General features: G+C 45.2%; 1 protein-coding gene across 1 annotated transcript in view; it reads right to left on the minus strand.

Moving 5' to 3' along the window:
- Positions 1-3,579: 3,579 nt before the first annotated feature.
- The window catches only part of NOSTRIN (nitric oxide synthase trafficking), a 64,004-nt gene continuing 51,899 nt past the window's right edge, over positions 3,580-15,684 (minus strand). Inside the window, exons 13-16 of the mRNA XM_083153895.1 lie at positions 13,107-13,232; positions 10,100-10,334; positions 7,525-7,602; positions 3,580-5,029 (exon numbers count right to left, since the gene is read on the minus strand). Coding sequence (XP_083010021.1) covers positions 4,914-5,029; positions 7,525-7,602; positions 10,100-10,334; positions 13,107-13,232 — 555 coding nt within the window. The 3' untranslated portion in view covers positions 3,580-4,913. The remainder of the gene's footprint in view (positions 5,030-7,524; positions 7,603-10,099; positions 10,335-13,106; positions 13,233-15,684) is intronic.

The following is a 15,684-nucleotide window of genomic DNA, read 5'->3' on the forward strand; positions in this document are numbered from 1 at the left end:
TTGATTGCTAATTAGAGAATTCACAATCCGTATAATCATTGAACGACTGTGAAGCATTCATACTGCGAATGCGCAGCAGCAGTTACCCAATAACTATCTATACGCCGTCACATGTAAGTTGCAGTTTGATTGACAGTAAGGCAGTGTTTAGGGGTAGAAACATGGTGTTTTCTGTCTATTTTTCAAAACGCAGGTGTGCCAAGGCATTTTTCGTGTGGTTCTCTGACATCAGCAATGATCACTTCCAGTCTGGTTCTTTAGTGGTATATGTGGAAGCCTTAGACTGGCGCAGATGGAATAAACTGTTCCATGGTTCCGTTTTTGTGAATGGATCTGTGAATACATCGCTATTAGCAATGCATTTGCAATTTTCTTTCTATCTGTGTGGTGACTTTTTGATCGCAGGCAACTGCTTTTTCTGTAACTAATGATCCATGCTGAATTAGGCTCATAATTAGGATGTGACTGCACGTAGAGATGACAGAGAGGGTATATAATGACCCACAGGAGCGTGCATCCTTAACCATATAGTGCGTACACACGATTGCCTATGGGCGCCAGCCATTGGGGTGGGGGAGGTATGGCGGCACCACACGCTGTCAAAATTTTCAGTTCAGCTCTGCTTAAGTGGTGAGAAGCAGAGAAGAAACAGCCGCCCCCAGCAACTATTGATGCCTCCATATTACCAGTACCCCCACCCCATGATTATTACTGCTGCTTCACATTAATGTCAGAGCACCCATTCGCCCTCGCCCCCGCCCCCCGGTGGGCTGCGGCTAATGCCACATCCATCTTACTGGCAGCACATGCTCCCGCTCGCCCGCCCCACGATGCTCCTGGCAGCAGCACCAAAACCTATAGAGCTGGCAGCTGTATTGGGGAGCGCTGCCTCCATGTCTGCAGCAGCAGAGGCAACCAGGCAACTTGGCCGGCAGCTCCATGACCCAGGAGCCAGCCGCAGTAACCCCCACGCACACCTCCCAGTGGTAAGTTGCTCTTATGGTGGTGTAACACCACGAGTAGCGGCTGCTTGTAGTTGTCACAGTGGACCCTGGATGGAGAGAGGAGAGGGATGTATATAAAGTATGTATGTCTGTAGTATGGATGCATTTACCTATTTATATATGCATGCATGTATGTATGTATGTATGTATGAGAGAGCGAGGCAGTGTATGGATGTATGTATGCACTGTATGTATGATGAAGTCTATGTATGTATGTATGCAGTATATAAGAGAAACAGTGCATGTATGGAGACAGGGTATGGATGTTCTGTATATGTGTGTGCATCCATTTATGTATATGTATGTATTAAGTAAATCAGTGGCGAATCTCCCAAAGACTATGGAGTCGACTGCGGCCGGGCTCCTAGAATTAAAGGGGGCAAATCTCCAGTCTGCTGCCATCCACCGCCTCAGTGACAGTGAAGCTATCACCCATGACCTTATGTGCAGAGCCACACTCCAGCTGGTGACATAGGGCCTGGGCTATGGGAAGAGGATGGAAACCGTGCTCTGTCTGTATGGGGGCCCTGTCACACCTGGCTCACTGCTGTGATTAGTGCTCTCTGCTGGGGGATCTCTCTTTATCTCTATCTTGCTTTCTATAGAGAGGACCAAAATGTTCTTTCTCTAGGCAACTGGGATGAACTTGCGCAACTGTATGAGAGAGGCTATGTATGTATATAGGAAGGAGGCAGCGTTTGTATGTACATACGTACATATGGGGGGGGGGGGAGTATGCAGAAGTTTTGCCTAGGGTGCCAAGAAACCTTGAACCGGCCCTGATGCCACACAAACTGTAATGCTCATTACACATTATGCCACTCAAACCATAAGGCCCATTACACTTTATGCCACACAAACTGTAATGCCCTATACACATTATGCCATACAAACCGTAATGTCCATTACATATTATGCAGCTGAAACCATTTTATGTCCCACACACAAAATGCCCTTACAAATGATGCCCCACAGTAAGGCTTCTACCCCATACATTTTTTTTACCTATACGCTCAGTGAGAGGGGTTACATGTTCGTAAATGTGACCTTGGTTGTAATCCGGCCCCATCGCCGCCATGACAGACACCTGAAGCTGCTCGCACATTTTGTACTGTGCTATGATCATGGGACCTTATACAAATTAAAAAACTGAGAAGACTCAGTTACTGGGGCATCAGTTGGTCTGCCTCTTTATCCAAATCACCCAATTCTGCCAGAGCAGAGGATTCTGACCCACATGCAGAGGTTCAGCTGTGTATTTATGCTAATTTCTTGGACAGTATTGTGAACTCATATGATGCGTCTTGTAGCTGTGCATCTCCATCTCAGTTAGTGTTAGTCTCTGCCCTGCCACCTTTTCCCTCTTTACCTTGTTCTTCTCTCTAGCCTGGGACCCCAAATACTCTGCCTGTCTCTTTTCACTACCTTTGGACCCCTCCTCTGTGCTTTGCCACCTCATTCCCTCTTTCCTCTCTCCCCTGGTACCTTGTCCTCTCTTTTCACTTTACCCTTATACCCCTCTTCTCTGCCCAGCCACCTGGTTCCCTTTCTTCACTTTACCCTTATACTTCTCCTCTCTGCCCTGCACCTTGTTCCCTCTTGTCTCTAACTTGGGATCCCTCCTATTTGGATTGTTTCCTTGTTCCTTGTCTTCTCATTACCATTGGACCACTCCTCTCTGCCCTGCTACCTTGTTCCCTCTCAAATTATTATTTTTTTTTTTTGTGCAGCAAGAATAGGAAAATAGGAAAAGGTAGGGAATAGTTTATTTGATTACATTTCTACATTTTATTGTGGCAGACATATTTCACATAACCACAAAACCAGGGGGGATAATGTAATATGATGAGAGAATCAGAAAGTGAGAGATTTGGGGAAAAATCTCAGTTTTTTTTAAAGCGGCAATCATTTACACTGCAAAATCAAACTGGTTTTTCGGTGTAAAAGATTGCCACTTTAAAAAAATCTGGAGATTTCTTACCATATCTCTCACTTTCTGATTATCTCAGCCTATCACATTTCACCCATATGTTTTACAAATGAAACCTACTGTATTAATGTAAGAAAGATCCTCACAAACATTTCATTTAATTGATCATTGATTGCTCTGCACTTCACTGCTACATTTTGTATATTGTACAGTGGCTTAAAGCATTTACGATCTTGATTATTAATGCAGTCCTTATTGTAAAATCTATTGGCAGTAATATTTTTTGGGGCCTGTAGGTGGCACTCTATTTAATATAGCAAAATATTATATAGAAACATAGAATTTGGTGGCAGATAACAACCATTTGGTCCATTTACTGTTGTCTGCACTAAACATTTGTACTAGCACACACATACCGAGTAGGGTTATGTTTTTATTATTATTATTATTATTATTATTATTATTATTATTTTGTCAGGAGCCAATGAATCTAACAGTATAACCTACAGTACCTATATACCAGTATAATTCCACACAGTTAGGGCCCTCATGGGAAACTTATAACCTTATAGTCGAAAGATGTGCAAAAAAGAATTAGCACTGAGTCAATAATAATTGAAAACACGATTAGCTGTTAAACTGAAATTAATTTTAAAGTTCAATTTATTTACCGTTACAGAGCAGAATAATTCCACATACAGTATAATAACACTTTACAACATATAGTAGGCAAACTATTCCTTTCTTTACAGAATTTCATATATCCTGAAGTGATCTGGGTTTTGTATAAAATTAATTAAACATATAGCTGTATCCAAAACCATCCTTGTGACATATAGCCCTCGGCAGCCTCCTATGTAGTGAATGTATAGTAGGAGCGTTTGTATGCACACAACCCGCTATCTCGCCATTTGCTTGCACAACATATCTACAAAAGGACACATCTATGAGACCTAATGCAGTGATGGACGCAAAGCCAATGTCCCACGATCACACTGCACTTGTGTCATAATGCAGCTGCAATCCCACTCGCAAAGAGGATTTCATTGCAAAGTGATTGACATAAAGCAACCGTTTCGGGAGGCAGCGGGGAGTGGTTACAAAGATGCAGTTGTATCATGGCCATTTTCAGACCATGGGCGGAATGTAATGATGCCCGATTTTGGCTGCAGTGCCAGATGCTGGATGAACTCCGACTTTTTTTTAAAGGGGTAATCACTTACAAGGCAAAACCATACCTTGGTAAGCAATTGCCCCTTTAATAAACCCTCCGTGTTTGGTCAGCATCCCGCACTGCCGCCGAACTCAGGTGGCATTACATGTATCTGATGTCAGCTCAGAACTCATAGGTACAGGAACATGGCGGTGCTACTCAGAGTCGGACTGGAGAAAGAAGGGCCCACTGGGGGAATGCATTGTTAGGGGCCCATGAATATATATATTTAATACTACTACTGTATTCATCATAATGTACCCAATTATTTACAGAAATGCCCTGTAGAAAATACACCATAATCCTGTTCAGCATAATGTACATGTGTATAATGTGTAATTCAATTGCACAGTCTGAAATCTGATCCTAAGTGGAGGAGGTGGGGACCCCAGTCAGTGGGCCCACTGGGGGTTTCCTCTGTACCCCTGTGGGTCAGTACAACCCTGGAGCTATTGCTGTGTCCAGTCTGTGTATCGATAGTTCTACCCTTAAGCCCAGTGTTTCTTGCTCTTGCCTATTGGCTGCGGATGCATACACAACTGCGAATGAGCTGCAATAGCTCTGGTGGTCATTTCTGGGTGGCAGCTTCACTTGTGGATATTGCACTTACAATTGCATTTACAGTCGACTATGAATCAGGCCCATAATACACATTTCAGCCCAGCTTCATTCATATAACAGCAACCTCTACACTTAAAACAATTTAAACGAAACAATACCAAATATTTTTTAGTGAGACAAATGCAGTTCTATACTCTGTTTTCTTCTATGCATCTTCAGTGTTTTCTTCAACATATGTAGAGGGGAAATATCCTTTATTTCCATTAAGGGTCCCATACCACCACCCATCTTCATCTTTACGATGAATGACAAGGTGATCACCTGTGGAAACAAATATTTTATTATACTATGTTAATCTTCAAGCGACTACTATGAAAATCATTGAAATGGTATGGGCATAAATAAAAGCCATACTTCTGTGAACTGTAAATATTTGCAGACCAGTCAGAGCTTTTCTATCATATTCTAAACTGTAGAAAAACAATAACAGCTAAAATCCGATTGGCTCAGAAAGCTCCTCTAATTAATAGCTCTTTAGGCTGCCATAGCCCTTCTGTCTGTGTACATGATGACAATGCCCTAGATTAATATTTGAAGATAACTGAGTCATTGTTGCTCACCTGTTTTATCTTACACAAGGAAACATCAGAGTAATGCTGGCCATACACTAGACCAACTTTCATCCACCCATCCAAAATCAAATCTAGTTAGAAGCTGTTATCGGCAGATGACTCCAATAAAATATCCAAGGCTGGATAAGGTGGGGCGATAGGAGCGGCTTTTCCAAGACCCCCTCACATTAGGGACCCCCAAATACTCCCTGACTCTCCCCGTCACAGCTAGTGACACTGTGACAGTGCGTCCCTGTGCTCCCCAGCCGGCAGATCATTTGTCAGTCACAGCGCAGTCTGCTCAGCAGAGTGCCGAGTCTAGGACACGTGGAGGAGCTCTGCGCTGATATTGATTGGTGCTCCTCTTCTGTGTTTAGAACTATGAGCTCTGCTCAACAGGCTGCGCTGTGACTGACAAAGGGCGAGATGTTAGACTTGAAAAGTGATAAAATGGAGAGTGATAATTTACTAACCAATCAGCTCCTACCTGTCATTTTTCAAACACAGCTGTGACATGGCAGTTCGGAGCTGATTGGCTGGTGGTTTATCACTCTCCATTTTATCACTTTTTAAGCTAAGTACATCTGGCCCTAACTGAGTATCTGCTGGCTGGGGAAAACAGTGCAGCATGGAGGGGACATGCTACCTCTGGCTGTGGTGGGAAACGACAGCAGCAGGAGCAGACAGGCTTCATACTGAAGGGAATAGGGATGGGACTGACACTGGGGGGTTGGTGTTTGGCAGCAATTTTAACTTGTGGCCCCCCACAAAGTCAATCTCCCTGGGCCCCCACCAGCCTTGTTCCAGCACTGTGGGTACTCACTGGCGATATGCTGTCCGATCGGGTGGATCAGACCAGCAAATTGCACAGTGTGTATGCAGGATGTGCACGCGTCATTGGTCCAATATGACTACGCTAGGTATGCTGATACATGCTAATGAAGGATGGAACAGTGATCCCTCCATCCTTCATTAACATCGCCCAGGTATACCCAGGTCCTGATATGTCAGCCCATCGGACTGACATATCGGCTGGGTACACATCGCTTCAGTGTGTACCCACCTTAAAATTCCATTCCAGTAAGCTGGAAGCTATTGATACCTTACAGCAGTTGTTCCCAAACTTTTCGAATCACACTAGAGTATCAGATTTTTTTTCACAGCACCCCTCGGCTAAAAGTTACTTATTGTGAAATTCAGGAAAACATATTAAATTCAGTAAATTGTGTTTATAATTATGTCATAAAGTGGAGGAAATGTAATGAAACTAATAAAGCTTAAGATTCAGAGCCTCTGACTTTGAAAGGGCCCTGAAGTATTTTTTTTTTCCAACAATCCCAATGGTTATTTTAGTAATGGAATGATGACTTGTCTCCCTTGTGCAATTTAATGCAGTAGAGCTGCAGTCACAGTCAGAATATTGACATACCACTTGTCATTTTTGTCAGCATAAGCTGCTTGAGCATCCTATTTACATCACTTTGCAAATACGACACATTTTACCTAAAAAAAGTCACACAAAAAATGCCCGGCGCTACCGATTAACACCATGGCATGTGTGACTAAAAGTGCTGTTTAACAAGGAGGCTAGATGTTTGTGGACGCATCTTTTTATGAGCAGAAAAAATATTCTGTACAATAAGGAATACAGGGGTAGATTTATTAACATGTCCCTAACGTTCTTTATGAATCTATTTTCGCTTCACCACTTTTTCATGGTGAAGCGGCCCCGCGGTTCTCCCGAATGTATTAATGCTGAAGTGTTCGTTATGGGAGTGCGTTATCCCCACCCGACGGGGATATGCTTCCTCCCATAACAGATGTGTGCTCCCCCCCTGCTGCCAAGTACGCACATGCGCCGGGTACCTTGTCTTGCGATGTGTACCCGGCGCATGCGCAGATACATTCATCGGACGGCGGAGACCAGACTCCGTTCTTTCCCCGCTGATAAAAGTCTGTCAACCGGGAAGAGAAACAATAAAGTTTATTGAAATTAACAAAAAAAATTTAAAAAATGCCCAGGCATCCCTAGTTGCAACTGCTTTACACCAGTTTCCATTAATATCCCAGGATTTTAAAATGACCCAGTGGTCACTGCAGTTGTTCCGCATATACAATAATAGAACCAGCAGCCTACCCTGCACTTTACATGCTATTCATATTATCTTGTTCTTTAATATCTAAATAACACATGCACATACAAACCTATTTTCAAGCCCAGCTCATCTTTTCTCTGTGGCTCATATGGGTACAAGACACGGCATGCACCATTATTCTGCTCTCCTGTAAAAAATAAATGATAGGCCTAGGACATTAGTTAACAAAATTGCTCAAATATATGTGTGTGTGTGTGTGTGCTTAACCCCTTCAGTTGCAGTCCCGGAAATTTTCCATGCCAAGCTGCGGTGCCGCAGCGGGCAGTCCCGGAAAATTTCCGGGCATGCCACAAATCTACAGGTGTACACTAGTGGTGCCTGCAGGTGTGCACCACTAGCGCATCACCTCAGCAGCGACCCCCACTAGGCCGTTCCCTCCCCACCTCCACTGTTGTGCCCCCCCCCCTCCCCTTAGCCGGAGCTCCCCTGCCTCCGCCATTACTTTGGGAGATCTGGCGGCAGGCTCGGGGATGTTCGGCACAGCTCGGGGGACTCGGGATCTCTCGGGTGTTCAGGCATCCGAGTACTCCCGAGCCTGCTGCCGGCTAGTGTGCTGCTATGATTGGCAGCGGCCGCAGTGGCAGGGGAGCTCAGCTGAAGACCTTTGGAGCGGAGGGGCTGGGGGGGTCACAGGAGGGGAGGGGAGGGGAGCGCTGGGACTCATCTAAACCATCAGTGGATGTCTTTTCTGGGACATGAAAAACCTGTCCTAGTTAGGTACTCCTGCCCCAGAAAAACCCACCACTGAAGGGGTTAATAATGGCCCTCACCACACCCCCACCTATTGCAAGGTAAACCTCTTATGGTAGATGAAAGGGGAGGAAAGTGATTTTATCCCAAATAAATGAGATGCTGTCACTTTAAGAAGCGCAGTCTGACCTGAGAACAAAACTGAGGAAGCCGCCGATAAGCACACGAGGCGGAGAAACGCGTTTTTGAGCTGATCCAGACGCCAGATCCTTTAGACAAAGCACCAGCTGGGTTCCTACTACAGTGGACATTAATATATCCAGGTATTACACTGGTAAAGGAGGAGGAAAAAGTGCCACCCACAGAGGTTCACATATATAAGGAGGCGCATCCACCTGCATCCACTTATAACCCCTGTCAAAGGACTGGTAACTATACAAAGGATTACAAAATGCCATTTTGAGATCATAATAAGCCTCATGATTACCAAGCCTGCTTAAAAATCTGCCTCAAAATGTTACAGCCAGCCATCTATGTTACATGTTGTTTGTCATTACTTTGTGTATGTATTTTTATATCTTGTATTTTATATGGTGAAGTGCACTTCACACATATAGCATTATGCACATCTTTGTATAATTAATAAATTTATCAAAGTATTTTATACTATAAAATTGTGTCAATGCTTATTCAGGTCAGACTGCGCTTCTTAAAGTGACAGCATCTCATTTATTTGGGATAAAATCACTTTCCTCCCCTTTCTCCTTGATATTTGAAGAGGTCACACATCCTCTTTTTAAAGCGGCAGCAGTCTCATCTGTTGATGGTTATTAAATTGATATAAGTGTTTTAATTGTGATCCACATCACCAATTATAGTGATCCAGCGCTCTTAAGTGCCCCTAGGGACACTATTCCCCCCTCTTATGGTAGATCTTTCAAACTGCATAAGCTTTTAGTATCAATAAAGGATGAATGAGAAAGTAATGTGCTGCTTGTCAGTTGATTTTGGCCAATTTTTGGTTTCCACCAATTTATCATTTTTGTCTATGAACAGTTGATTTTGAATGAACCCTTTGAGTGGTGGGCTTTCCTGGGGCAGAACAAACCTACCAGGGCAGGTTTGTCCTGCCCCATAAATACTCACTATTGCAGCTGCAGCCGCTATCTTCTGCAGCAGCCCTTACTCCCCTGGGGCTGCTGCTTCTGGCTTTGGCTGCTTGTGGCCACTTATGGAGGGTGGAGTTTAGCACCACGCGGGAGCCCTTGGGTGCGCTCGGGTGTTCGGGCGCCCAAACACATGGATGCCTGAGCAGCCCTGAACGGTGACGGGGTGGATCAGCAGTGGGGACCAGCAAGGGGGGGGCAGCGGAAGGTAGGGGCGCTGAGCAACAAAGGTGTTGGTGCGGGTGGGGGGTGCTGGTGTGCCAGTGGTCTACCATTGGAAGCACCACTGGCGCACACCTGCTCATCAGTGGCATGCCCAGAAATTTTCTGGGAGAGCCCGATCATGCAGTGTAGCCCAGAAAATTTCCAGGCATACCAAATCGACTTTTGTTAAATTTAACCCATAGTGTCTGGTTACCAGAACAGTTATCAGATGGAACAGAGCACACATGTAAACTTAATTATTCACTTGGGAGAGTTTACCGTTTTGTTAAAGTGACCATCAATTGCAAAATCAGCCTGGTTTGCAGTGTAAATGATTGCCTCTTTAAAAAAAATGGGAAAACTCTCCCAAAATCTCTCAACTTTCTGATTCTCACACCATATTATATTAGTCCCTAGAAATTCATTCATTCATTCATTCATTTGGTTTCATTTAAGTGTTGAGAACCCAATTCTGATTTGTTCTCTGCTCTGGAATCACTGTCCTCTCATCCATCACCTGCTTATTGCATATGGGCTTTAGCTGTAAAACAGATATAATGTTACCATTTTCTTGAGTGCTGCCCTTACGTTCCCTCATTGATTCTCGCTTGTTCTTAGAAGATCGTTTTGTTAAACCTCTTAGAGGTTTGTTGGGAGTGTCAGTGTAGTCAGACACATATTCATATGATGGCTGGTTGCTATACCCAGAGCTCCTGTTGGACATCCTCTGACTCTGAGCACGCATCAGTTTGGAGGTATTTATTGAACGAGACATCTGTACTGAGCAGAGCTGGCTCCCCTGTGAGTAATAAATACAGAAACTCGGTAACAGCACAGTCTAGCAGATATTACCTACAGTAAGGGAATGTCTGCCGTTAGCTCACTGAAAGCCTGCAGCCAAAAGCATTGCAATAAGGAATCAGGCAGGGAGTGGCTTCCTACAGGAAATCATCTTGGTGCTTATTGCAGCCGGATCTGGCTTTCCCTGAAGGAGGACACTCCTCCCAATGAGACTGCATGTACTACTAAGGCCAGTATTCAATGCCTCAGATTCGCCGTTTTTTTCAGTGAATCTGGCAATTCGCTGGGTTAACGGCGAATTTTCTGTTAGAAAAAACAATTCGCCATATTCAATGGAGGCAATTCGCCACAAATGAACAGCGAATGTCTGCCGATTCGCCGTAAATGATTCTCCACAATTCGCCTGTGATTTTCAATGGGGTTTTTAGTGGAATTCGCCGACAGTGTATTCAATGCTCAAATGGAGAACTGCTTTCTCCATTGATTTTCGCCATGATTCTCCGTTTAGCATTCGTCATCTTTTTTAGGTGAACTGTAATGTGATCTTTTAAATTAAAGCGTTTTCAAAAAAATTTTTGGTGTTAAAAAATCAGATTTTTTTTTCTATGAAAGGGCATGCTATTTTTATTCATATACTTGCAGCACATGAATATATTTTTAATATTTTTTTTTTTTTTTTTAAACAATATTTTTTTTTTTTTTTTTTACACATTCGCCAGCAGGGGGCCGGGAGACGGAGCCGCTCATTAATATTCATAGGTACTCTTTACCTAGAACGGCGCCCGCGATCAGAATCGCGGGCTTCGGGGGTAAAAAATCGCGGGCATCGCGGGCATCGCGGGTAAATCGCGGGTACATCAAAATCGTGTACCCGCGATCACCGCGATTTTCCCATAGGGAACAATGTTAAAAAGCCTAATTGATCGCGATTTTAATGTTAAATGCCTCAATGCCCGCGATTTTCCCATAGGAATCAATGTTAAATGGGCTACAGAGCCCAAATAGACCCAATTAACCCTTAAATGTCACCCCAATTTTTTTACGCCACCCCACGATCCACGCCAACCCGAAGCGTGGCGAGCGCAGCGAGCCCGCGAGGGGCGGCGGTACGCGTCCTCCGACCTTTTCATGCCCTACTATCCACGTCGGCGTGGAGTTGAGAATAGAATAGTGTGGCGAGCGCAGCGAGCCACCGAGCCCGAAGCGTGGCGAGCGCAGCGAGCCCCGCGAGGGGACGCGGATACCTTCACAGGTAAACGCGTCCCTTCGCGGGCTTCACAGGTGTCGGCGTCGCCACGGACACCTGTGAAGTCCGCGAGGGGACGCGTATAACTGTGAAGGTATCCGCGTCCCCTCGCGGGGCTCGCTGCGCTCGCCACGCTTCGGGCTCGGTGGCTCGCTGCGCTCGCCACACTATTCTATTCTCAACTCCACGCCGACGTGGATAGTAGGGCATGAAAAGGTCGGAGGACGCGTACCGCCGCCCCTCGCGGGCTCGCTGCGCTCGCCACGCTTCGGGTTGGCGTGGATCGTGGGGTGGCGTAAAAAAATTGGGGTGACATTTAAGGGTTAATTGAGCCTATTTGGGCTCTGTAGCCCATTTAACATTGATTCCTATGGTAAAATCGCGGGCATTGAGGCATTGAATGCAAAATCGCGATCAATCTGACTTTTTAACATTGTTCCCTATGGGAAAATCGCGGTGATCGCGGGCATCGCGTCGCGGCCGTTTATGTACTGCCCGCGATCCCGCGATCACCCCGATGGGCGCCGTTCTAGGTAAAGAGTACCTATTCATATATTCACTGCACAATGGTCCCGATCATTACATAGGCACGATCGGGACCAGTGAGTGCAGCGGCTCCGACCCCCGCAGCACCCTGCAAGCCACTAGTGGTAATGGTGGTTAGATACAGTTACACCGATAGTAACGATAAGAACATAGAGCTAGCAGCAGCGCAGGCAGACGGGGATGATGGCGCCCCTGCCGCTGGGCTGGATAAGTGACCAGCACCTCAGGTGAATGAGAATGAGGGTGACATCAGCGACTCTGAGCTGCTGCTGCAGGACGGAGTGGCGCATGGTGAGTGACGGAGAGACTTCTCCTTCTGCTGCCTGTGTCCCTTTAAGCCCTCCTTCTCCCCAACAGAAATTCAGGGGCAGGCAGGGAGGCTTGCCTTCCTCCGTCCCCCGGCTCCCTGCGGCATTCGCAGCAGGGGCTAAAATTCGCCAGCAGGGGCAGCAAGCCCCTGCTGCATTGAATAGGGTGACAGGGAGGGCTGGCAGCGAATGCTGCAGCCCTCTGAAACCCTGCGAATGTGCAGCGAATCCTAAACAGGATTCGCTGCACATGGAGAAAAAAATCATTGAATACTCCTATATATATATACACATAGACAGTGACACTTTCTGAGCTATATTGATCACAATATCGCCTAGTGTGTATGGGGCTTTAGTTTTGTATAGAAAAAGTAACGCAAGGCATCCATCCATGTGATATACATAAATCACAGTTTAACCAAATACATAAAATATAAAGTAAATTAACATCACAAACATAAAGAAGTTGTAATACAAGTTATATAGTTATAGTGCAAGGATACCAAAATGCATAAACAAATATGTACACAGAGTAGATGTAGGAATACCAAACCCTTTAGGTTCAAACAGAAAAGAAAAAATATATATATACAGTATATATATATGTCTCTCTACCTGCTAACCCACCTCCCCGCCACCTTTTTTTTATATGACATTAGTGTTACTGTACCTTCTCTTTCCACTTTGTCATTCTCTCACTGCAAGGGTGAGTTGGAAGAGGCTTCTGCTCCAATGCTGCCAGCGCCAGGGATAGTTTGAAACAATTTGCCTCCAGAAGGTTAATTCTCATGTTTGTCTACAACACAGGAAGTATGTAACTTAATATATCACCTCTGTACCGACCATAGTCAGAGAGCAAAATCCAGATGTGTGATCACTCAATATTGCTGCTGTCAGGCCACATAGCCATTCCTCCGAGCGTCTATTCCATATTCTATTATTTTTATTCAAATGTACATCTCAGTCGCAGTAAACGGTTTCATGGGACTGCATGAATCATTTGTTATGCAATACTTGTACATCTGTGTGCAACTGAGTCTAAGGGCGTGATGCAATAGAGGAAAATGTGGTAAAAACCCTGTTATTGGGGTTTTTAGCGCATTATGGTATGCAGGAAAATCCTCACACTGTGTTTCCGCTGTAGGAGCTATCAACAGCAAAAGCTGGCGATACCCAATAGAAGCCTATGGGCTTCATACCACATCCCACGCCGCCTCGCATGGACCTCCCCTGCTCCACCTTCACCTGTGTCCTGGCAGCCTCCTGCTGTTCTGCCCGGACCAGTGACCCCCTAGAACTTTCCAGGACGCCCGTTTTCCGGGGTGCACCCAAAGTTTTTGTGGGCATGCCCAGGAAATACTGGGTGTCCCCCATGCGCCAGCCCCCCATCTGTCCCTAGCCCACACCGATGGCTCGACGTCAGAATCCCGACTGCGGGGATTTAGACAGCGGGGAGAGCGCAACAATGCCCCTTGTGGGCTCGCTGAGTTCGCCATGCTGCGGGCACAGTGGCTCACACGCTTGCCACCTATTTTTTTCCCCCTCTATGGGGGTCATGGACCACCATGAGGGAAAATAGCCGCTGCTCGTGTGTTGGGGTTTTAGCACTCGGGATTCCGACGTTGGGGTAATAACTGCACCATATCCACCTGCAGTGCATATGGTTTTGTCCATTAGAGAGTCTTTGTGCCTTTCCAAGTGAACTAGAATAACCTCCTATGTGCGAATAAGCCCCATATGTAAAGAAAAGGTTGCTATGCTAAACTGCTTGGTGCGGCATACTTGCAACAGGCGTTTCTTGCCACCTCATTTAATTTTTAGAAGCTTTAGCAAATTTGCACCTCGGTGTATGATGGTACATCTGTCAGCCATTGACCTCACCGCACGTGAGGTATTTCCATGCACTGTGCACGTACATTACTACAAAGCTGCAACTCTGATACATACATTTCACTGATTTGTGAATGACCAAGGCTGGATTGTTTGTAGATGGAGAGGCATGTTTAACCTCTTAAATTGCAAATATATTTTGTAACTGTCACATCTATGGCATTAAAAAGAAATATGATGACTGAAACTAATCGAATCAAATTTATTGGATCATTATTAAACATTCCAGAGAAATGAAGTTGAAAATGTTTTATTATGATCCTGTGTGTGTGTTGGGAAATCTCCTGACTAGAGGCCTCAGTGAAGCCACATATAGCTAGAGGCCCAGGCTGCAGGGCAATGGCTCTTATTCAGGTTGACTCACAAGTCTGCAAATTTCACAGTCTTGTGAGTTTACCAGTGGCCGCCCGCACAGCTGCCCGCCTCCCCCCTCGCAAGGCGATATTATCCACAGGCATGCGAATTGATGATTTGCATAATCATCCATTCGCAGCCTTGCGTTCGGACACAAAATCATTTGATGGTCGCAGAGCATCGAATGATTTTTAAAAGCGCTTGCAAATGTAAGACACCTCTTTGGTGTCTTACATCTGCAAGTGCCTGTATGGGAAGCAGGCGGGCAGCTGACATCCGCTGATGTCAGGTGCCCGCCCCCTGCCCCCTGCACCTGATGCGTTCCCATGGAAACACTGGGCGTTCCCATGGGTGAATCCACCGACCCGCAAACCCACGCCCCCCAACCACACTGATGTGTGCAAGTGAATAATCTATTTACCGTGGCTGCTCGCACACAGCGACTGCATATGCGCATAACGTGCTATGCGCAGTCGCAAAACACGCAGGGGAGCAAATTAACCTGAATAAGGGCCAATATGTGTTTAGAGTCAGGGCACAACTAAATATCTATATAAGACATTGTAAAGCAAATTATTCCACAATACATGCTATACTTTAACATAGTTTCTCAACACAAACTGGTTTCCAGTGGACTGGAAACCCATACTAAGGGGTTTGTTTACTAAGATGGGATGTTGCTATGGGCAACCAATCAGAATCTACTTTTTATTTATTTAGCATCTTCTCTAGATGAGAATAGATCGCATCTGATTGGTTGCCCATAGGGACATCTCATCTGAAATAGACTACCATCTTAGCAAATAAACCCCTAGGACTTCCGCTTCCACAAACAAAAAGATAATAGAAAAACAAGTCAAAATCCACAATAATAAATCTCCCATTCTTTGCTGAAGAAATCATTTGCTTTTGCTATCCTTAGATAAAGTACTATGGCTTCTGTCAGGTCTCTCATTTGCCTATCATCAGCAATACCCCAATATATATCACCAATCAGGGGTATT

The sequence above is a fragment of the Crinia signifera genome, chromosome 7 (assembly GCF_055691185.1).
Source record: "Crinia signifera chromosome 7, ASM5569118v1, whole genome shotgun sequence".
NCBI lineage: Eukaryota > Metazoa > Chordata > Amphibia > Anura > Myobatrachidae > Crinia > Crinia signifera.